The sequence below is a fragment of the Ursus arctos genome, unplaced genomic scaffold (assembly GCF_023065955.2).
Source record: "Ursus arctos isolate Adak ecotype North America unplaced genomic scaffold, UrsArc2.0 scaffold_19, whole genome shotgun sequence".
NCBI classification, from domain to species: domain Eukaryota; kingdom Metazoa; phylum Chordata; class Mammalia; order Carnivora; family Ursidae; genus Ursus; species Ursus arctos.
This window is the reverse complement of record NW_026622863.1, coordinates 26,829,983-26,852,225: the sequence shown is the minus strand read 5'-3', so window position 1 is coordinate 26,852,225 and position 22,243 is coordinate 26,829,983. Positions and strand designations below refer to the sequence as shown.

Here is a 22,243-nt window from a genome sequence, read left to right as displayed (position 1 = left end):
TGCGCGTGCGCGCAGGTGAGCGTCCCGCCCCCGCCTCCGGGCTTGGCCGCCTGCCCGGGAAACTTGTGGTGGATTGTTGCCCACGGGTCGCTCCCGGGCTGGGACACGGAAACGGGCCATGGAAGGTACGTCGGGGTCTCGCGAGCCCCGGGCCCGGCCGAGAGAGCGGGACCCAGACCGGCACCCCCGCCCGGACCGAGACCGCCACACAGAGCGACAGCGGGACCGACCCGGGGACCGGCGGAGGGAGAGAAACGGGGGCGAGCGGAGGGACGGGGACCGGGACAGGGGGAGGGACCGAGACCCTCGCCAGGACAGACACCGGATCGGGGACCTTCGCGCCGGTGAACAAAGAGTTTGGGAAAAGTCCGGCCAAAGCCGGACGCGGGAAGGACCCCGGAGGCCGACCTGGGACGCAGCCCCGCCCCCCTGGCCCGCGCCTTGGGAAACCCCGCAGCCGCCGCCCCAGAAGAAGGAGCGCTTCGGGCCCCGTGGACAAGCAAGGTGAGATGGGGCTGCGGGGCGCCCTGAGACCTGGGCACCCGGAAAGCCTGGGTCTGAGGCCCCCTTGCTCTGCTCCGGCTCCCCCAGGCTCCGTGGCCTAGGAAGCTGGCTTCAAGGAAGAAAGTGCCATTCCCCCCCCACACACACTTTTTCGTTCTTAGAGGTGACCCGGGAGGGAAGGAAAACCTTACGGTGCCCCCACTTCTTGATCCGAACCCAGTAACAAAGCAGAAACCACCTCTGTTACAGTGGCGGGGCGGGGGACCAGGTAAGGAGGAAGAGAGAACGACAGGAAAGGGAAGGCCTGGGAAGGAGTTTAGGTAGGTGGGGTTAACCTGAGGCTCCTCCCTGACCTCCTCCCACCCCACCCCACCCCACCCCGACGTGGCCACAGGACTGCCTCGTGGGACTTCAGACCCTTGTCCTGTGTTCCAAAACCACCTTCCAAAGTCCCGTCAGGTTAGCCCAATGAAGGGTTAATAGTTTAATCTGTAACCTCTCCCAGGAGTATATGCATTTTAAAACAGACAGCTGGGAGAAGCTACACTTTTAACCAAAGAACCAGATCTACCTAAAACTCCCCACCGAAGGGCAGAGATTGCCCACCGTTGTCAGTGAAGTCTTTCTGGACAGCCTCATTCAAACCTCCCTGAATGAACAAAGTGTGCTGTCCCTGCCTTTTTTCCATCGAACATTCCATCCAGCTCCACAAATATTACTGAATGCCCAGTTTATGTGCCAGGCCAACAAGGAGACAGGTACTGGAGTGATGACTGCCTTCAGGTTTTTGAAACCTACCCTCTTCTCTTTTTTTTTTTAAGATTTTATTTATTTATTTATTTGAGAGAGAGCACGAGTGCGCCCACAAGCAGGAGAAGGGGCAGAGGAAGAGGGGAGAAGCAGGCTCCCCGCCGCTGGGCGGCGGGGAGCCTGCTGTGGGGCTCGTTCCCAGGACCTGGCGATCATGACCCAAGCTGAAGGCAGCCACTTAACTGACTGAGCCACCCAGGAGCCCCTGCCCTCTTCTCTAAAGGAGAGTCAGGCTCCTCTCTGCTGTAGGATTTAGAGGCTTAAGCTCAGTCTCCCTCCCTGTTGTGTCCACACAGCGGAAAAGCTGTTATCCTGAGCTTATGTTACATTATCTAAAACCAACTAGCTAAACTATGACAAAGGTTGTGCCCAGATACATTCAAAGGCATGAGCTATTATTCATCCCTAACCAAGGCCACATTGCATTAGCAGCTCCAGAGCTACATTTTAGGTTTCCTTACAAACCAGTGTCCTGGTCCCCCCTCCCCTTCCCCAAGGTGAGCAAAGGGAATACTTTTGCTTTTTTGGCTCATAGCCAGTTGGTGGTTTGAAACCAAAGGACAATTTATTTCCACCTTTCCTCCACACAATAAGCTTTTATTTAATGGGCAGGATGGAGGGACAAGTGCTCCGTTACTTAATGGGTGAGATCTACTGACAGTGTCCACAGTCTGGTAGGAGACTGACATGATTTGGAAACAAACAGATTTGGAGAACAGATTCCCTCTCTGAGATCTGGAAGATTTCCTGAAGGACAGTGACCTCAAAGCTGAGTTCTGGAAAAGGAGCAAGAATGAGGGCACCTGGGTGGCTCAGTCGGTTAAGGTTAAGCGTCTGCCTCTGCTCAGGTCATGATCCCAGGGTCCTGGGATAGAGCCCTGCCTGAAGGCTTCCTGCTCATCAGGGACCCTGCTTGTCCCTCTCCCTCTGCCACTCCTCAACTAGTGCTCTCTCTCAAATAAATAAAATCTAAAAAAGAAAAGGAGAAAGAATGGGAAGACTGGGAGAGGAAATGAAAGGGGTTCAAAGCAAATAAATAGCTTCCACAGTGACCTAGAGCATGGGAGTGCAGGTCATCTTTTGGGGGGGCCGGGGGGAGAGGAGTGGTTCACTATGACTGGGTCCATGAGTGTGAGGTTGTGAGTGAAAAGAGATGAGCAAGGGCCTCCTGTGCTGTGCTGAAAGTTTGGACTTTATCCAAGGCCACAAGAGTTAAGGATTTCAAACCCAGGAGCTCCGTAATGAGAATAGCAGAAGGATCCCTGGTGCCCAGCAGGTAGAATGCAGCCCCCACCACTGCATCCCGGACAAAGCTCAGGATATGCTGGATAAAGGGGGGGAGGGAAGGAAAGTGCCAGAACTATCAAAGGAAGAGGGAGAGATAGGAAAACATCCAAAGTTGTCTCTATTACTCACATGCCTAGAGAATTATTGTGGATTCAGCCCTTTCCAAAGTAACAAGAGGAAGAGAATGCCAACCTGGGCATCGGAGTCTTGTGAACGTAAACTAGCTTTAAAGAAGCCTTGTCCATGCTGCACTGAAAAGTTAGGCTCACAAAGTTGGCTCCCGGCTACCTGGTTGGATAGTTCCCACAGGCGGGCAAACCAGCATCCAATCAGTGCTCAGAATTATAGGGTATGTGGCATGGTGGCTTAGCAGTGTTGGGCCAAGTGTTTGGATATCCTGTAGGGCCACCAAACCAGAGAATTCTCTGGAATATGAAATGCTGCAGCAAAATTTGTTTCTGTTCTGCACGTCTCTTTAACGCCAGCATGAGATGTTCAGGTTTCTTATACTGAACAAGCTACTGAGTTTGAAGCCCTTAATGGCCATGTCTGTTTTCGGTTATAGTGAACCCACTTCAGGGAGATACCTGCCCTCGAACCCCAGGTCTGGACTGGAGGAAGTGGAATATTACCAGTCAGAAGCTGAAGGGCTCCTGGAATGCCATAAATGCAAATACTTGTGCACTGGGAGAGGTGAGCCTTTTGGGAGGCATTTGACCATTTATGTTTGCTGATGGTTCTGGAACGGGTCTGAGCTAATGAAGTAAGAATTCAAAGAGACTTTCCTTTTGGGTTCCTAGCATTTTCATTTCTAAAACTGCATGAGGTTCTCATTCCCTGCCCCCCCCCCAAAAAAAAACTGTAGGCACTGGGTGGCACAGCGGTTAAGCGTCTGCCTTCGGCTCAGGGCGTGATCCTGGCGTTATGGGATCGAGCCCCACATCAGGCTCCTCCGCTATGAGCCTGCTTCTTCCTCTCCCACTCCCCCTGCTTGTGTTCCCTCTCTCGCTGGCTGTCTCTATCTCTGTCGAATAAATAAATAAAATCTTTAAAAAAAAAAAACAAAAAACAAAAAACTGTAGGCACATCTGAAAGGTACAGCTCGACTTTCCGGTGCTTGTCTTCAAATATCTGGCGAGGCAAGCAGCGATGCTTGCGGGCTTCAGCTTCCAGGTGGGACTGCAGGGAGAACCAGCTATGAGTGGCCAGCTGTGGGAGGGCTGAGTTGGAGATAGAAAGCCACCTGGAGGGGGCAGCCTGGTAGCAGTTCATACCACAGGATGTCTTTTAAAATTTGTTGACTGAGATCCATAGTAAGAAACCTATCTTACATGAAGACCGAAGTTCATACACATACACACACGTTGTAAAACGGTACTTACCTTATTAGATACCAGCTACGTGGGTAATTTCTATTCTACCCTGTTTCACTGAGAACAGACAAACAAAAAAACAGTTATTAGAACGTGCATGGTTTGCAGAACATGTAAATAATATCATGTGTCAGCTCCAAATGTGGTGCCCAGAGTTCCCATCCAAGCATTAGTCCCTGGCCTTGCCAGCAATGAAGAAAATCTGGTTTGCCAGGGTGAGCTGAGCCCTTGTGGCTCACGTGATTTGGTGAGAGATTTTTCTAGGCTGCATATGACTAAGGGGGAAAACTTCTCAGCCTAAGGGAGAGAAATCAAGGAACTTGTACCTGAAAATGTATCATAGGATGATTCCAGTAATGCACATGATTATGGGATTCTCCGGAACTTCCGTTAAAGAGTTCTAAGCAATCCGGGTACAGGAATCTGCACTCTCGTTTACATTTATTGGCACAACCTCATTGCTTCTAATTCACTCGATAATTCCTAAAGCTCAGAGAGGTACAGTAAAATACCCAAAGCCACAAAGCTGTTATGTGGAAGAGCTGGAATGGAAACTCAGAGCCTAATTCTAAGACCTGAAATGGTTTACTTACTTGACCTTTTTTTTTTTTTCTTGATGATAAAAATAATAGGAATAAGCCAGAAGCTGGGTTAACAGGTTTCTCAGAAGTATGTTTTCCTGTCTGATTATTTTACCAAGAGGAGAGGGCCTGACCGAAACACACCTTGATTTAGCTTTGACTGCTTCTGGCTATTTGGCTTTGGACCTAGAGATCATTTCTGAGTCAAGATAGTGAAAGGCTGGTTTACCAGTCAGAAGCTAACCTTGGAGGGCTTATAAAGAACTCTGGATGTGCCAAGACCCACATCAGTACACAACATGGTGTTGTGTTGAGAGAAACAGCCATTGAACACCAGGAACTTGTCTCCAGCAGGAAATGCAGGCCTGGATAAAGGTCACCCAAAGATTTTCAGCCCTATCTTAAGAGTAGATCTTTTGTGACTTCTTTTCCTTATCAGTGAAATCATGTCCTCTTCCAGCAAACTGGTGGAAGTGGGAGGCAGCTGTGGCCCTCTCTGACTTCCTCAGGAGACCCCGAAGTTTGGCGGTGAGTCATGCTTTGGAAGTTCAGTGGAACAGTCAGGACACTGACGGGAAGGGATGGGTCCCACATTTACTTCCGTGCAAGTCCCCTCAGATACTAAAGTCTTGAGGGGCTGAGGCTAAAGATCAGATAAAAAGCAAGTACAGCTGTCCCTGGGTGCATATCGGATCACCAGGGGATCCTGCGTGTGTACAGGTTGTGCTCATTTATTATTTGGAGGGACGGGTGAGGAGTTGCAGGTTCCCTGGGAAGAAGGTGCATTTCCTGCTCCCCTCCTTGGCTCCCTGACTTGTTTGGAACAGTTTCTTTTTTGCCTTTGTTCTTTTTTCTCCCCTTCGACTGACAATGCTCACATCATGATGTTTGCATTCATCTTGTAGCCTGAATTATCTCCCCAGCCCTGATTGTTCTTTCTTGGTTCTATTAAAGCTACAACAGGAACAAGGGGTTGTAGGTGCCCTACCCTTCCCACACTGTATTAAGAAATATATATATATACACACATATACATATTAAGAAATATATATATATACACATATATATGTATATATGTGTGTGTGTGTATATATATGTATATATACATATATATATATATATAGTTGTCCCCATACAGTAAGACATTGGGAAAACCCTAAATGTCCTTTACCCTGGAAATCGTTTAAATTTCTTGTGGTATTCTGTAGATCCTCTAAAAATATGAAGTATATTTATATTTGCTGAGATAGAAAAAAATGTTCATACTATATTCTTAAGTGAAAAAATAGGTTATATAATAGTAGATAGAGTAGGACCTGTTCTTCACCTTAAAGCAAATAACAGCAAAAATTATGCATATGTGACAAAAGTCCAGAAGAAAAAATAATGGTCACAGTGGTTATATTTTTAAATAGTTGGAATTTAGGTAATTATTACATGATGCTTTTGTCCAAATTTTATTTTTTTACCATCAGTATATACTACTTTCCTGATTAAAGAAAACAATAATGCTCTCTGCGTTTTGGGGGAAAACTGAAGAACGTAAAGACAATACTTGAGGGTCTCTCATTCCCATTGGAGGGGTGTAGATGTAACACAGCTCCATACGTAAACCTGTTGGACCCAGGCACCAAGTCTGGTTCTCTAAACACCAGGGAGCTGCTGACCGTCTACTCCGAGTCAGAGGACCTACCAGAACGATGCCAGCATATACAATTTCTAGCTTAGAAACACCCAGCTTAACAGAATCCTGAGAAAAAGAAGCCACACACACAAGAGTACATAACTATATGATTCCATTTACATGAAATTCTAGAAAGGCCAGCCTAATTCCTAATGGCAGAAAGCAGATCAGTGATTGAGGAGGAGGGTGAGGGTCCACAAACGGTCTCTTGGGGAACTTTCTGGGCAGATGGAGATGTTCTGTATCTTGACTCCGATGGCGTGGCAAATATGTTTGTCAAAACTCAACAAGGGGTACGCTTGACACAGGTCATTCTGTTTCCTATCTCAATGAAGTTGATTTTAAGGAAAGCAGCCAGATTTGGTGGAAAAGCTGGAGCTCTTTCCTTGTCCAAGACAAAGAAGCCAAGGGTCCCTGAGAGAACCTAGCCCTGCGAAAATATCACAGCCCAGATTTGCTCTTTAGGAAAACTAAAGAAAACAAAGTTAAATTGTAAAACAGACTTACTGAGTTGAAATCTAAGAACAATGAAGCCAATTATGTTTTTTTAATTCAGTAAGCCTTGTGGGTTTAATTAATTTAATCTTTCCTTTTTCCAATATATGTGAGACACGGTTAACATTTTGATGTAAAACTTCCATGCTTTTTTCCGACTTCATTGTGTTTTTTAAGCTCTATGTTATTTCCTTCAAACTTGGAGAAGTTTCCTCTTTCAAACTGAAGCAAGCCACAAAACATATCTAAAGAGAAGATTACTCTTTCTTAGTCTCTTTGGCAGGGAAGGGCTGGGGCAGAGAATGTTTTTGCCTTCCATAAGGATGCCTCTTTCTGGTTGGGAGCTGGCCTGATTTCTCCCACCATCTTCCTGCACCCCAGCAGGGGCAGGCTGTCTTGAGAGTTACTCTTTTTGGCTCCGAGTACCTCCAACAGCATTTCCAGAGCCCACAGTGTCCTGCTCCCATCTCATGCCCCTCACACAGCTGGGGCAGCTCGGGACTCCCAGGGCAGAATGCAGAGCCAGCAGTGGTGTGCGCTACCACAGGAAAGAGGAGCACCGAGGCAGAAGTCTCCAAGTACGAAATAGCACCTCCCAGAATGGTAACACGCCCTTCTTTTGCAGCCTGCTGCCAGATGCTGGAGGTGCTCCTGAACTTGTTGATCCTGGCCTGCAGCTCTGTGTCTTACAGTTCCACAGGGGGCTACACGGGCATCACCAGCCTGGGGGGCATTTACTACTACCAGTTCGGAGGTGCTTACAGTGGTTTCGAGGGTGCTGACGGGGAGAAAGCACAGCAGCTGGATGTCCAGTTCTACCAGCTGAAGCTGCCCACGGTCACTGTGGCGATGGCCTACGGCGGAGCCCTCATGGCCTTCTGCTGCCTCCTCATTATCCTGGGCGTCCTGCGGGTACCATGGCACTGCCCCCTGTGGCTGCTGATTGAAGGCTTGTTGGACGTGCTCATCGCAGGGGCCTACATCCCCGCTCTGTACTTCTATTTCCACCACCTCTCGGCTGCCTACGCGTCTCCGGTGTGCAGAGAGAGGGAGGCGCTGTACCAGAGCAAAGGGTACAGTGGCTTCAGCTGCAGTTTCCACGGGGGAGATATAGGAGCTGCAATCTTTGCTGCCCTGAGCATTGGGCTCTTTGCTCTGGGGGCTGTGCTGGCCATCCGTGGTTACCGGAAGGTCAGGAAGCTGAAAGAGAAGCCTGCAGAGATGTTGGACTTTTAGGCTTTTTAAGCCGTCCTGCCAAATGTCAGCGGTGGAAGTTACTCTGAACCACTGTCTTTCATGGAATACTTGGCCATGGACTTGCCGGCACTTGGAGTGATCCTGGGGGAAGTTCTGGGTTACACGGAGCGTCGTTCTCTGAGGTACTAAGTTCTAAAGTCCTCTGTTGGTGAGCGAGGAACCAAAAGTGTTGAAACAAAACGAAACTGGAGGTCAGGACCCATGAGGAAAAGGCACGGGCTGCAGCAAAATGCACTTTTGATTAGCTCAAGGGAGATAACCACGTGAATCTGAAGAACCTTATCTTCAGGGTTCCTGGAAAGCCATGTACACCGGAGACAAGATTTCAGCTTGAATTTTTCTAAATATAACTGTCTCAAGCAGATGAACCCCAAAGTTTTTCCACACTGAGGTCTCAGATCCTTCACTCCCTTAATGCTCTGGATGCAGGGTGTAGGGACGCCGGGAGACTCTGCCTGTGGGTCGGAGGTAGGCGTGGGCCGAGCAAAGAGCAATCATATTCATTCACTGGGTTGCAAAGAAGCTATTCTAACAAGCCCCTTACAAAGTGGCCTTGAAAACTCAATAAGTGTTTTGTACCTCTTGTAAATGTACCATTGTATGAAGAATTAAACCCAACATCTGGAATTCAGAATCCATCCAGAATAAAAGAATGTAAAATCTTTCCCAATGGAAGAATACTACTTTTGGCCAGACAACTTCATGGGTTCTTACTGCATGTTAAATTACAACTTCTGGAACATTACAATATATTCTTGGTACAAGTGAATATGGTCTTTGCTTTACATGAATCCAATAAAAGTCCAAAGAAAAATTTTAACTTGGAGGTGATGCTTCTCTTTACAACACATTTATAACAGTATTCCTAAGCTTAAATACAGGGAACTTGTCACATTTAAAAGGTGAGTTCCATTTGGGTTTAGAAAATGAAATAATTTCCTATCTATCATCAGTTTCTTAAAGAATACATAAGAAAGCATGAAGAGTATTTGCTTCTGGAGAGAAGGAGATTTTATTTTCCATTTTAGCATAGCTTGACTGCACATTTGTTTTATTTTAGATAAATTAAAAAATTGATTTGCTCCCCTCTTTTTTCACATTTACATGCAAAGGTAGAAGTAGATGTATAATTAAGCAGTGTATTACGTGATCGGCCACAAAACGAGCCTCACCCGGAAGGATCCCGTTGATAACAAAAATCTCATGTCTGTTTCGGGCTCCACTTCTGTCTCCAGAGCGCTCTGCTCTCTTTCCAGAGACTTGTCCCATCTCACCATCGAGACAGACTGCTGGCTCTGGCAGTCACTCTTGTTCTCTTCTGAGAGCTACGAATCTGACTAACAGGAAGGGTGGGAATACGTGAGCCTGGGGGCACCTGGGTGGCTCCGTCGGTAAAGCGTCTGCCTTCAGCTCAGGTCATGATCTTGGCGTCCTGGGATTGAGCCCCTGCTCAGTGGGGAGTCTGCTTCTGCCTCTCCCCCTGCTTGTGCACTTGCTCTCTCTAGTAAATAAATAAAATCTTTTTAAAAAGGAAAAAAGGAAACATATGAGCCTGTTTGATATTAATAGCCAAGCCAGGCCTGGTACTGTGATGATACTCAGTGGCCATATTCCTTCAGCAGACCCAGTAGCACTGGACCCGGCGACAGACCATTATTTCTCTCAACTGTCGTAGCCAATGGGGTAGGTGACAAGATCTAGCTTTATTTCGTTTCAGCCCAGCAGATACACACATGGATCATGACTCCACTGTTTTGGCAGAATCTGTCCCAGAAGGAAGCGCGCAGCTCTCCCCATCTTGTAGCAGGACAGTATTCCTATCTCCCTTTGGGAGGGTGAGACGTTAACATGCTTGCAGAAGAAAAACCAGGACAGAGAAGGGTATTGGATGTACGGCAAAACTGCTCCCCCTGAATTAGAGTGATGTTTGGGCCAATTCATTTGCTCTGCTATGGGGAGCAAGTGGCCAGTCCCTTACTGCGCCTGGGTGGTGAGTGGGCAGTTCTGATCTGATTGCTATTTTCAGATTTAAATTAGAGGAATGTAGCTCCTCAACTATCAGAGCCTTTGGCTGCTGCATCCCCCAGACCTCCTAGGAATTCGTGTAGGCCCAGCAGGAGATAGGATCAGCAAGCCCAGGAGCTCGTGCCTCAGTTTGTTAGAGAGACTGGTGTTTCGCTGCCCCATTTTTAAATGTTGTGGTACTCCCTAGTGTATTAGCGAGGCTTCCCGATTTCTGGGAAACCACACTTCTCATAATTTGTCCCATTTCTTAAATCTCTCACTAAGCCCCTTCCATTGTATAAACATTACTGAGTAGCATCACCATCCACTGGCATTAACATTTTATGATGTTCCAAACATTTACATTCATTGGGGCCTCACCCCGGCCCCGCGGGTAAGACAGGCAGGCACATCCTTCCTTTGTCAGATGAAGTGTGTGAGGCCTCAAGTCAGTGACTGGGGCAAGATCACTGGCAGCGAAGTATGGGGATGTGAGCCTGGCATTCCCACTCTAGGTTCATATAATTTTCTCTTAGTTCTCATCTCTGAACCCTGGAGCATGACAGGAGACATTCTTCTAGAAGTATGCCTGAGCAGAGGCCAGGGCCTCTGTCAGTGATGAATGAAAGCTGACCTTGGACAAGATTATTCAGTCTCCATTCACCTGTTGGTTCCTTAAATTCATAAGAAACCCCCAGTGAACAGCCTATGTGTCCCATCAGCTGAATAGACTGGTCCATCCACACAGTGGCATTGGAGCCCACATAACAAAGTCTGTGGACACCGTGGGAGTGGATCTGAAAACATCTCCAAGAATAGTAAATGAACGAGACTCAGAGCAGTGTATGTGGTATGCTTCCTGGTGAAAAAAGCAGAGAAAGGGGGTGAAATGCAGATTTGAGTCTGCTTTTATTTGCATAAAGGAACACTGGAAAGTTATATTAGGAAATAATGAAAGTGGGTGGGGGCTGAGAACAGGACGGACAGGGACAGGAGTGATTTTACTCAGTGTATTCCATTTTATGTCATTTTTTTAGTTTTAAAAAAACTTTAAAATTTGAAATAATTATAGATTCACGAAATGTTAACAAAACTAGGACAGAGATCTTGCGCGTCCTCTACCTGTTTTCCCCAGTGCTTCCATCTTGCATAAGCAAGAGTGCGGCACCGTCAGCAGGACACTAACGACGTGGAGCAGTGGATTCCACCAGCTTTACTGCGGTCTTGTCTAGGTGTATGCACACTTCCATGCAGTTCGGTCGTGTGTACATTGATGTCACCATCACCACGATCAACTGCAGAACTGTTCTATCCTCAGGCGTCGCTAGGGCTCCCCCAAATCCCCCCATCTGCCGACAACCATGGGTCTGTGCTTGCTCTCCATAATTGTGTCATTTTGAGACTGTTACATAAATGGAATCATAGAGTGTATAACCTTTGAGACTGGCTTTTTCCTGCTCATCAAAAATTCTCTTGAGAGCCATCCACGTGGTTGCGTGTCTCCGCAGCTCCTTCCCTTTGACCACTGAGTCGAGTTTTCTGTGGTATGGATGTACCTGACAGCTAGCCCATCGCCTGCAGGACATCTGGGTTTCTGATATGAGGCTATGGCAGATAAAGCTACTGTGAGCTTTCATGTACACGGTTTTGTGTAGACTTTTAGTTTTCGTTTCTTTAGGATAAATGCTCCAGGAGTCCAGTCACAGGGTCACATGGTAAGCGTATGTTTCATTTTTTTAAGAAACTGACAAAATTTTTTCCAGAATGGCATTTTGTTTTTCGAACATATGAATATTAAAAAAAAAAAAAAAACAAAAACTGGGGTGCCTGTCTGCCTCAGTTGGTAGAACATGTGACTCTTGATCTCAGCGTCATGAGTTCGAGCCCCACATGGGGCATGGAGCCTAGTTAAAAATATATACATACATAAATTTAAAAAACAAGCACCAAGGATGTTAATGTTGAATCGGACTGCATCCTTAAAATCAGGGCACCGGTGGTACTTCTCGAGTCGGACATAGAGTTTTCCCAGGTGAGTGATGTCAGTGTTAAATCCCAAATCTCTCTCCTCCTAGGTGTGGTACAGATAGTGGAGGTGATACTGAATGGGATGGTTCTCATGTGTGTCGTGGCGTCCTACTTTGTCCTTGCTGGATTCACTGCCAGCTTTACCAGTGGCGGCGGCTTTGGGAACAACTACTACTCACCATTTGAGGGCACCGAGCTGGAGCAGGTTCGGCAGCTGGACCAGAAGTACACAGTCCTCCGGGCACCCCTGATCTACGGGGGCGTGGCTGTGTCTCTGGGGCTGGGTGTCCTCACTATGAGTGTTTTACTCCAAGGAGCCAAAAGTCTCACCGAACTGTCAGGGAAGTGGCTCCTCCTGGAGGCCGCCTTCAGCCTCCTCGCGGCACTGAGCTACGGCGTCGGCATTGGCATTTACCTCCACGTGGCCTTGCAGATCAATTCCACAGACACTTGCAGAGCTCGAGCGAGTCTCTATGCCCGCAAGGGTCTCACCTGGATGAACTGCCAGCTGGCAGGCACGGATGGGGCGGCAGCCACCTTCGCCTGTCTCCTGGTGGTGATGTATGGTGCCAGCGTGGTGCTGGCCCTGCGGAGCTACCGGGAACAGAAGCATTACAAAGACAGCCAAGCACAGCACAGCAGTTACAGCGACGCACCCCAATACCTGTGGTCGGGAACACTCTGAGACCTTCTCGAACCTAAGTGGCAACCCACCTCCCTTGTTTCTCTCAAAAAGAGGGGTCTTTTCAAATGACCCATTAGACAACTGTGGTTTTCACATACTTGAGTTTACAAATGGCCCTGTTGGTACCAGTGTAGAGCTCGATGATCATCTCAGTTTTCTATCAAAAAGTCTTTGTTGGCTGAGAACTTAAAAAAGAAAATCTCCACCCTTTACCACAAAGAGCAACATCAGCAGTCTGGAGACACCCCTGCAGTGTGGCTCTATTAGGGATGGTAAGATCATGATGATGCATAACTAAGGAGCCAGAGAAATTCGGAGAGAGAGAGGAGACCTACACCACAGCGGTAGCAGGCCCAGTGCTACAGTGGAAATACCCTGCGTTTCGTAACTACTTAAAGTCACCAAAAGAAACATGCCATTGCTCCCCGTATTTGGTCCCAGGGGAATGATTTTAAAGCAGTTGTATGATTGAATTCTAAATGAGTAATTATATTCCGACTCTCCTAGAAGGAAGCCACCATGATTGTCTGGGTCCCAGGGAGCCTTCCTCCCTCCAAGATGGAGGCAGGACTCCCAATACACGAAGGGAGATGCCGGTAGCATGCGTGTTGCTCCTCAGGATTCCTGCAGTCAGGCTAGGAGAAAAGGGTTTTGCCAACATTCCAAGTTCCTTTTTTTTGTTGCAAGTCATTCATTTGGATTTACTTTTTCCTAAGATATGTTATAATTTTCTTAAATATGAGGCTTTCCAGAGAAATAAAATTCATGAACTTCTTAAATGCATTATTCAACTGATTTCAAAAATAGAACAGTTAATTTTACTAGACTACAAGGGCTTATTGGAGGCTTCCCCTTTCTGCCTTTCCTGACAGTGCCCTCCAGAGTAGGCCTGCAAAGGCAGCTTGTGATCTCTCATGACCCTGGATTGTTTTCATAATGTAATAGATCATTAACACTGAATATTAAAAATAAAGTTCTTTCATTTATTTTAACTCAAGTTTTATAGCTGTTCTTACGCTTTACGACCAGTCTCAGATTTTCAGTTCATGTCGAACGCACCTCAGAATACACACGCTCTTATCATAAAGTTTTTCCCTAATTGCCCTCTTGCTTTTCAAGAGCTGGTCCTTTTTTTTCCTGTAATATCACAGTTTTATTATAAATGAGGTTAAACTATTAATTAAATTTTTAGTACATTTCTAAAAACAATCTATTTCCACAATGCAATTCTGACATCAATTTGAGATTCTCTAATTTCTAGTTAGTAAGAAACCAGCAAACATAAGCCTCTTTCAACATGTACCAAAATGGCTGTTGAAAGAAAATTAAGTCAGTGTCATTTTCCCCCTCTGCACCCTCCAACTGCTCTCCTCCCTGGAACATACTACCTCTCATCTCCTCTCCAATCCTTCCAACAGCTGTTTCTTACAGAACCTATCCAACCTGAAAGGTCAAAACTAGACCTCATACAGAAATGGGAAAATATCTAATTCTACTTCTATAAAAAGTAAAGCCTGGAGGAAAACAATCAACTGAGAATCTACATTATTGGATTAACATACCAACACTTTGCCACAGAAAGTTACTTCCACTGTTCCCCTCAGCCTTGAGGCAGTGGCCAAAGTCCCCCAGTTTTCACTGAGTGGTAGACAGGATGTTTAACGGCAGCAAAAATCAAACAACCCATTCATTCCTCACCCCCAGAAAAGAATAGCCTCCCCACCCCCAACTATTCTCACCTAGTGTTCTTCCCTGAGACGTCCCTGTGAGAGCTTTACCTATGTCTGGGTCTTACACTTGGTAAAATGGGAACTCTGGCCCATTTAGACCCCAACGCCATGCCCAGGGCAGCTACGCTACTGCTCCGGAGATTCCCCTCCAACTGAGGGATCGGAGTCCACCCGTCACTGTAATCATAACCTTCCACCTGTGGAGTTTCGTCATGTCCAAAGGCTTGAGCAAACCTCGTCTTATTTACTACCGCTTGTCTGATAGGCAAGTCAGGATTTATTGTTCACTTGTTACAGATGAGTAGATGAAGTTTCGAGAGGGTTAAGTGGCTTCCCTAACAGCTGACATTTTGTTGACTGCTCACCATATGCCAGGCCCAGTACTGGGCTAAGGCAGCATTTGCACCATCTCATTCAAGCTCACAACTAACTCCTGGGAGGGTTAGTATTATTTCCATTTAGCAGTTGAGGAAAACAGAGTCTTAGGTTATTTAACTTGCCTAAAGTCAAATCTTTTTTTTTTTTGTAAGAGAGGGAGGGAAAGGCAGAGGGAGAGGGAGAGAGAATCTTAAGCAGGTTCCATGCCCAGCGTGGAGCCTGATGTGGGGCTTGATCTCACAACCCTGAGATCATGACCTGAACCGAAATCAAGAGTTGGATGTTTAACCGACTGAGCCACCCAGGTGGCCCTAGTCAACTCTTTTAAGTAGTAGAGACTTACCCAATATGTTCAGAACATGTTCTGAGAGACTAACGCACTCTTGTGGCTTTTGGTGTAGCAGGGACTATCACACGAAGCAGAGAACACATTCAGAGGACTTGACGTCTGCCGCCCTGGAAGAGGGAGGGGAGTGTCTCAGAGAACTGAGCCACTAAAGCATATAGATGGTGGCTCTGAGCACAGCACATTGAAAGTGCTCAGTGAACAGCTGCTGCACCACGGTTTTAAAATGTTCATGCTGCTCGATGAGGAGGAGACCTGCAAATGATTTCAACTTGGCTTTTAGTTAGAGAAACTTAATCTTACTTCGGAGTCCAGCGATTATGCGAGACAACCAGTGGGGGCGGGGCGGTGGTGAGGAGATAATTTAGAGGCTTAACTGGATTTTGAGTATTTTGTGAGTCAAAGCGCACTCCTACATCTGAAGTTCTGACACCAAACCCTTAACATTAGGACAAACACGACAGCTAGATTATCCAATTGGTTCTTCTGTGTCATCTCCAGCTCTATGATTTAGGAGCTATCAATTACTTAACAATTGAGTTTCTTCTGGTCAGCTAACAGCCTGCATGCAAGTAAGAACTGTTTCCTGTCTTTAGGATTTATTTAAACATAGAAGTCAAGTCAGAATATGTTTCTTAACATAAAAAAATCTTTATTGCTATTTCAGCTTAAGAGGTGATCAAAAATATTTATTCTTGCCTTAGCTCATAGCTTCATAGTGTCATGGAATGTGGTTTCATTTATCTTTCTCTAAAGCAAAAGAAAAAAAAGGGCAAAAAAAAAAATCCTAAATGTGCTTTTGGTTAAGAAACTAATTCTATATACAAGTTAGAGAAAATTACAGTTTCATGCCAAAATAAAGTATTTATAAAATAACAGGTATTCCATTTTAAAACAAAGCCATGAAAAAGATATTCCATTTTATTTTATTTTATTATTGTTATTGTTTTTTACAAACAATAGATTTGCTGCAACATGCTCTGGCTCATATTATTGAATTAAAAAATTTAACACATTTCAAAAATATCAAAAATACACTATAATGAGTCTTAGGACTACAATACAACAATGATTGCACAAAACCATAAGATATGAACTCACTGTCTGGATGACATCCACTGGCAACAGTGAGAGAAAACCCTATAGCATCTGGGAGAAGTGCATGAAATTTAGAATACAAGGAGCTTATGTGTGATTGAATGATCACCAAATGGAGGAAACAGCAGGATTTACTGTAGCTGCTTTTCTCAATCTAGGAAGTGCTTACCCAACCATGGGGCAAAAGTCACTAACTGGAGAGAAAGATGAACTTGCCTCCACGACTGGGGGAGTCTGAAAAGGCCCCACCCAGAGGGAAGTAAAAAGTGACGCGACACAGTTCTCGAGTGATGCTGCAGGCATCATTGAATGGCTTGGAGACTAATTATTTAATAATTGGTACATTTATCGATAACAGCCAAATGCTCCCTTGTGGAGGTCTCTTCATTAATAATTATTGAGTAGAGAGAGAAGGTGAGCCTGTGGCTTCCAAGTACCTGCTTTTGCTGAAGGTCTACATGGGAAGAAGAGCAATGTTTGATATTCAGTAGATAAACCAAACCTCACTGGCTCCATCTCCCGGAAAATAGCACTCGCTACAAACAACTATAATAGCACCCAGTGATTACCAAGCTGCTTGTGTTGGCTCTTCCATAACACCAAGAAGAGGAATTCATCAACTTATTGCACACATACACTCTACAGTAGTATAATAATAACGCCCTCACCTGTATGAGGAGTGCCAATTCAATGACTCTACGGTAGACTCGTAATGACATAGTGGCATTCAAATTTTCAAACGTATTCCAATCCATTTGGATAAAAGTAAGAATACCATGGCTGCCAAGACTCATGTATTTTTCTTTCTTCCATGGGACTCCTGAACTGCTCCCAGAAGCAGGAGTGATATTCTTTCACAAATTCTCTTAAAGTTCTCTATTAAATGGGAGGTACACACAGAGACCTGAGAATCACGCAGAGGCCAGAATCTCTGGGCTAGAGATCAATGGTACTCTGCCCACCTGGGGAACACAACCTCTGGGTAAAGTCCTGGGAAGTAGATTACATTCACCTGGAGACAGATTCCTGGATTTTACCACCTGACAACCTAATCAGATCACAGGACTGTAAATGACCTCACAGGTCAAGAGTTCTTAAGCTATTTTTGGTAATGGACTATGGCCTTCTAACCCTCTATTTTAATACAGAGCAATTACAGAGGGAAATGAATGAAAGGAAGTTACAGAAAAGAGTAGTTTGGTACTAACTATATGAAAGCCTATATGAAAGGTTTTCAATGCAACCTAGTGTTTCCTGAAAATAAATCTACCATGTAAAAGAACACATGGAATTTTAGAGTTCTTCTGATGAAAAAGTAAATACATTTACTTCTGGTAAAGTCATTTCAGAACTGGGTTTCATGGTGGTTCCAGTAAGTAGGGTGGGAAACAAAGACAAGAAAAGGGTTCACAGAGATAAAGGACTATTTTTAAGAAACTATACTATGAAAGTGGTATATTCCTAAAGTTACTTTCTTCTGCAGACAGACAGCACCAGTGTTCTGTAACTCAAAGATTCTGCTGTCCGAGTAGCAAGACGTTTCACATCACCCATCACTATTACTTTGGGCTTTTTCTTCATTTTCATTTCTCCTTCATTTTTTCCCCATTTCCCCATATAAAAATAGGGCAGCAACAAATGATTTGTTCCCCTTTTTCTAACAGCATCTAAATTTTGTATGAACCATTATATTCCCCACTTCAAATCAAGACCTGAGTTCTGAAACTTTTTAGTAGCTGACCAGTAGTTTGATACAGAGAAGTCAAGTTTTCCTGACAATATGGGGACTCAAACTCAGATTCTTGAGGGGATGGACTTTAGACAGCCACTGGAGTGGTACAGAATCCCCCAAGAGTGAACCCCACTCACACACACACACAGAGACACAGATGTGAGGCCTCTAAGAAGATGAGGATACATAACCATTTGTGGACAGGTCATCTGGTTTTCTATTGCTTTAACAAAAACTTCAAAAACCCCCTCAAAGATATAAATAGACAGATCTATATATATATCTCAACCCTATCTTTAACATTTTGTTTCTCATAAAGCAAATTCATAGTTCCACACTATTTTCTTTTTTGTGAAAGTATTCTAAAAATTCAAAGCACATTCCCCATTGGGTAAAATCAAGCAATATCAAAATTTTATAGGAATAAGTAGGAATTAGTTTCCTAAGTAAATCTTCTAATGGAAAAGGCAACAGAACAGAAATATGGAAGGAACTGCATTTTGCTAGAGTTATGTGGAATGTGCAAAAATACAGTAAACCAGGTTTTCTGTAAGCTTAGGATTTTCTCAATTATGTCTTTCTTCTATTAGTAATTGAGCCCAGTACTCTGAAACCATGTGAGGTGGAAAAGCAGTTTTCAGAAGAGTATGCTGTTCAACATTAAAGACGTGAACTCATTTCCGACACTTTAGAAAACCATCCCTCTGCTCTAGAGTAAGAGAAGGAACATGTCTAACCCATGATCTCCATCCATTCATCTGCTCTCATTCAGCCTCAGTCATGCAGAGTCACCTGCTACACTCAAGGTTACTTGGATGCGAGCAGCCTCAGCCTTGGCCCTACATGAGGAGGCTGGCTGCCAACTCCATCACGTGTCGTGGGAAGAGGCCAGTCCCCAAATACTTCTCTTGTGATCTGCTGGGCAATTCCTCGCAGGTGTCACATTTGTCAAGGAATTATTCTCTTTTTCTGATCGGGGGGGGGAAGCAGTCTTAGTCCTCTCTCCTTCACCATTCTTCATCCCCAAAGATCCTACTCCCCCAAGTTTCTCAGAGCTTTTCCAGTCTGCCCTCCAACAGTTCAGAGATTTCCCAGGGCCCTTCCTAGTACCCTCACAGAGTGCTCTACAACACCTGATGATCATTCTGTCCACAGAAAAAGGGGCCGGGCTGCCTCTAAGAAGATTGGCTCGAGTGCAGATTCAAAAATAAAAAGTTCACAGTCAATGAAAAGTGCTCTCGTTACATTACATACATAAATTATCTGTTTGATTGGTTCTACATTTCCAATAAACATCATTTCGAAAGGCTGTATTCTCGTAGAGAAGAAGGAAAAGCCATGTGACTGGTCACATCACATCCCATCAGTTAGGCTGAGATATAAGGTGATTTCTCTGTCACAGAGATCCATCAGCAGCAATTAGTAAAGAGAATCAATCTTCAGTTATTTCCTCCACAGAGAGAGTCCCTTTCCTGCCCAGGTAGGCAAATTCTCAAATTATCCTAGGAGAGAAAGGGTTAATGGCAGGTGGTAGGACTGATACAGAACAACATCTGCTTTCTCCCAGTAACTCTGGGAATTCCAATGCAGGTTAAATGTGAAACTTAACACTGATGGTGTTTACTAGCTTATCCAGAGCAAGACCCTGAAAGCTCTCACCATGTCTGGCTCCAAGTTCTACCCCCCCCGCCCTCAGCTATGGTTTAGAAATGTAGAGGCAAAATGCCTCTGGAAGGGTCCCCAACCCCACACCACACAGCTTTCCCTCAGCTCCGGCTCCTGGGGGAGGGCTACAGTGCCGTGTCAAACTCCTCCGGGAGCTCGGTCCGATCCTCTTCCCTGGGCTCAGGCTCAGGCCTGCTTTCTTGTTGTTGCTTCATTTGCTCTTTCACTTCTTCTTCCAGGTCACGAGGTACAACAAACTGATCCTCTGGCTCCAGCTGAGTCGGGGCAGCGAAATAGCCAGTCTTCTTCTTGGGTGCTTCTGTGGCCACTTCAATGAGGTTTAGGCTGTCTTCTAGGGGCACGATAGAGCCATTCGAGAGTTTCTTTCCATAGAGACAGGAAGTGGAGGGGGACTTCTGTAACTCCATCCTGTCCTTGCTCACTGGCAGAAGTATGCCACTATTCACACTGTTCTGTCTTCGGATCCCAAAAAACGATCCTCTAGCATGTTCCTCAGGACATGGGGTAGGAGAATTCTCTGTAAGAGTGGGCGAGTTCTCGAGATCCCTTCCCCTACAGCAGTGGATATCTACTTCTACTTCTACTTTGCTGCCATTTGTTATGACACCTTCGACAGGCTGGTCATCATCACTGTCCAGGCCATTGTCAGACTGGTTACTCGAGAAAGTCGCACAAGAAGGCTGGCGCTGAAACACCCCAGAGGTGGGTGTTGGATGGAGGCTGCAGCGCCTCTCTGGCCTCGGAAGCAAGCCAGCGTCCAGCCCGACAGTGCTGTGTTCATCAGAAGCAGTGGACCCCACCTCACTGCTCACCTCTGAAGTTGACATCTCGCTGCCGAACTCCGAGGCGATGCCACTACTGGAGGAAGGAGTGGTTGGCTTTGGGGGGTCCTTGATGATGGAGGTTGAAGCAAATCCCACAGGACCCGGGAGGGTGAGTCCATTCATTTCACACGTGCACCCTTCCTCACCAATGTTCAAATAGACCACCATCGCCCCCACATTGTCCTGACAACCATAGCTCTGGGCTACTGTGCACAGCTTCTTGGCAGCCGCTAATGGGTCTTGCACGTGGCGCACTGCGTTGACAGCTTCTGTATATGACAAGTGTTCCCACAATGCTTTGTTTCCCAGAATCAGCAACTCATCTTGAATGGTAAGTGGAGTGGCAGATATGTGGGGCTTAGGGAGGATCCAAGGGTAGAGGTACGTACAGCCCAGCATCCGGGTACAGCAGGTTACCCCATTCACCTTGTTGTCCTAGGAGAAAAGCAGAATGCAAATTCGGAGAAGCAAGCAACAATGACATAAAATTTTTTATCCTTCTAGATCACAATGCCTAGGGCTCTATGGTAAAAGAGAACAGACGTGTTGTATGGTCTTTCCTCGATCTCTATAATTTAAGTGGACTTACAAAAATGAATGTACAGAATTCTTAAAGGACAAAATATCATGTGGTTATTATACCAAATAGTTCACAGGACGGAGGTTAAAACCAATTAAAATTAAGTGACTAAAAGTTTAGCACCTCATCTCAAAAGATATTTGCCCTCACATGAAATACAGGCCTCAGCATGTCCTTAAATAGAGAAACATCTGTGAGAAAAACAATGGGCAGAACTGTCATTAATTCTCCATCATAGTATTCTCACAGAGGCCAGAACTCAGGTGGGTCACTAAAAATGATTTCTCATTAAAGTCACATTTGGGACAGAAAAGATTCAGGGAGATATTAAATGGCTAAGAGGATCTTTGTAGCTAAAGCATTAAATGATCTCTCTATTTAGCCTAGAAAAGTAAAGTCTGAAATCCACAGCATAATTTACCCAATCTATAAGGACTGTACCAGGAGTGAATAGCAGATCAAGTCACAACTAATATAATTCTAAACTTAGAGGAAAAGGAATAATCCTAGTTGCAGGTTGGGAATGGTCATGTGCCAAATACTTTGTACTGATTTCTTTTTACGATAAAAATCAAAGAACGCCTCTAAAGCCACCAAAATATTTGTTTCAGAGTTGTGGTCACTCTCTGGGTGAAAATCTTGGCCCTCTCATTTACCAGAATTTGTCACAAACTCTACATTTTATTTTCTTCATCTGTAAAATAGAAATAAAAGCACTTCTTTCATGGGGATTATTGTGAAAATTAAATAAAATAATAGGAGTCAAGTGCTTATTAGCAAGCAATAAATGCCTGAGGTTAAACTGACATTTTAAAAATAATTCCTGCTTGCCTATGGCACCCCAAGAAAAAACAAAACAACATTATCTAAATTCTGGAAAAAGATTAATCATACACAAAGTTATCTTTTAACTTTCATTTGTTTTGACCGAAAGACTTCCCTGAGACTAATGCCTCGGTATTACAGAATCTTCTTAGTATCAACCCACATTTTAAGGGTCCTTTTTTTGGTTTTGTGTTCCTTGGGTGGAATCTAATCTGGGTCATGCTTACACAGAATTCTGACAGAACAGACAGCCCAGAAATGGACCCACACAAATATGGTCCACTGATCTTTGCCAAAGGAGCAATGGCAGTTCACTGGAGAAAGGACGGTCTGGCC

The 22,243-nt window shown here is 45.2% G+C and overlaps 2 protein-coding genes and 1 long non-coding RNA gene across 5 annotated transcripts in view; 1 reads left to right on the top strand and 2 right to left on the bottom strand.

Moving 5' to 3' along the window:
- The first annotated feature begins 61 nt into the window (after positions 1-61).
- On the top strand, positions 62-13,697 carry MARVELD3 (MARVEL domain containing 3). Of its 2 annotated transcripts, none has more exons than XM_026495164.4 (3): positions 62-504; positions 3,167-3,294; positions 12,071-13,697. In XM_026495164.4, exons 1-3 carry the CDS (start codon positions 119-121, stop codon positions 12,706-12,708), a joined length of 1,152 nt encoding a protein of 383 aa, XP_026350949.1. In that variant the 5' UTR covers positions 62-118; the 3' UTR covers positions 12,709-13,697. The 2 variants fall into 2 exon arrangements, with proteins under 2 accessions (XP_026350949.1, XP_026350950.1); XM_026495165.4 differs by lacking the exon at positions 12,071-13,697 and adding an exon at positions 7,360-11,199.
- On the bottom strand, positions 10,875-14,863 carry LOC130544153 (uncharacterized). Its single transcript, XR_008960179.1, has 2 exons — positions 14,448-14,863; positions 10,875-12,617 (listed from the first exon to the last, which is right to left on the bottom strand). It is a non-coding gene; the product is annotated as an uncharacterized LOC130544153 (long non-coding RNA).
- Positions 14,864-16,076: 1,213 nt separating this feature from the next.
- The window catches only part of PHLPP2 (PH domain and leucine rich repeat protein phosphatase 2), a 73,049-nt gene continuing 66,882 nt past the window's right edge, over positions 16,077-22,243 (bottom strand). For both annotated transcript variants that reach the window (XM_026495160.4, XM_044382481.3), the window contains one exon: positions 16,077-20,937. In XM_026495160.4, coding sequence (XP_026350945.2) covers positions 19,783-20,937 — 1,155 coding nt within the window. In that variant the 3' untranslated portion in view covers positions 16,077-19,782. The remainder of the gene's footprint in view (positions 20,938-22,243) is intronic.

What these genes read in the sequence shown, in the direction of transcription:
- MARVELD3 (XM_026495164.4), top strand. Translation starts at nt 119, where the DNA reads ATGGAAGGTACGTCGGGGTCTCGCGAGCCCCGGGCCCGGCCGAGAGAG. An exon ending in GGGCCCCGTGGACAAGCAAG is followed by an intron (nt 505 to 3,166) that starts GTGAGATGGGGC and finishes TTTCGGTTATAG; the next exon opens with TGAACCCACTTCAGGGAGAT. An exon ending in ATACTTGTGCACTGGGAGAG is followed by an intron (nt 3,295 to 12,070) that starts GTGAGCCTTTTG and finishes CTCTCCTCCTAG; the next exon opens with GTGTGGTACAGATAGTGGAG.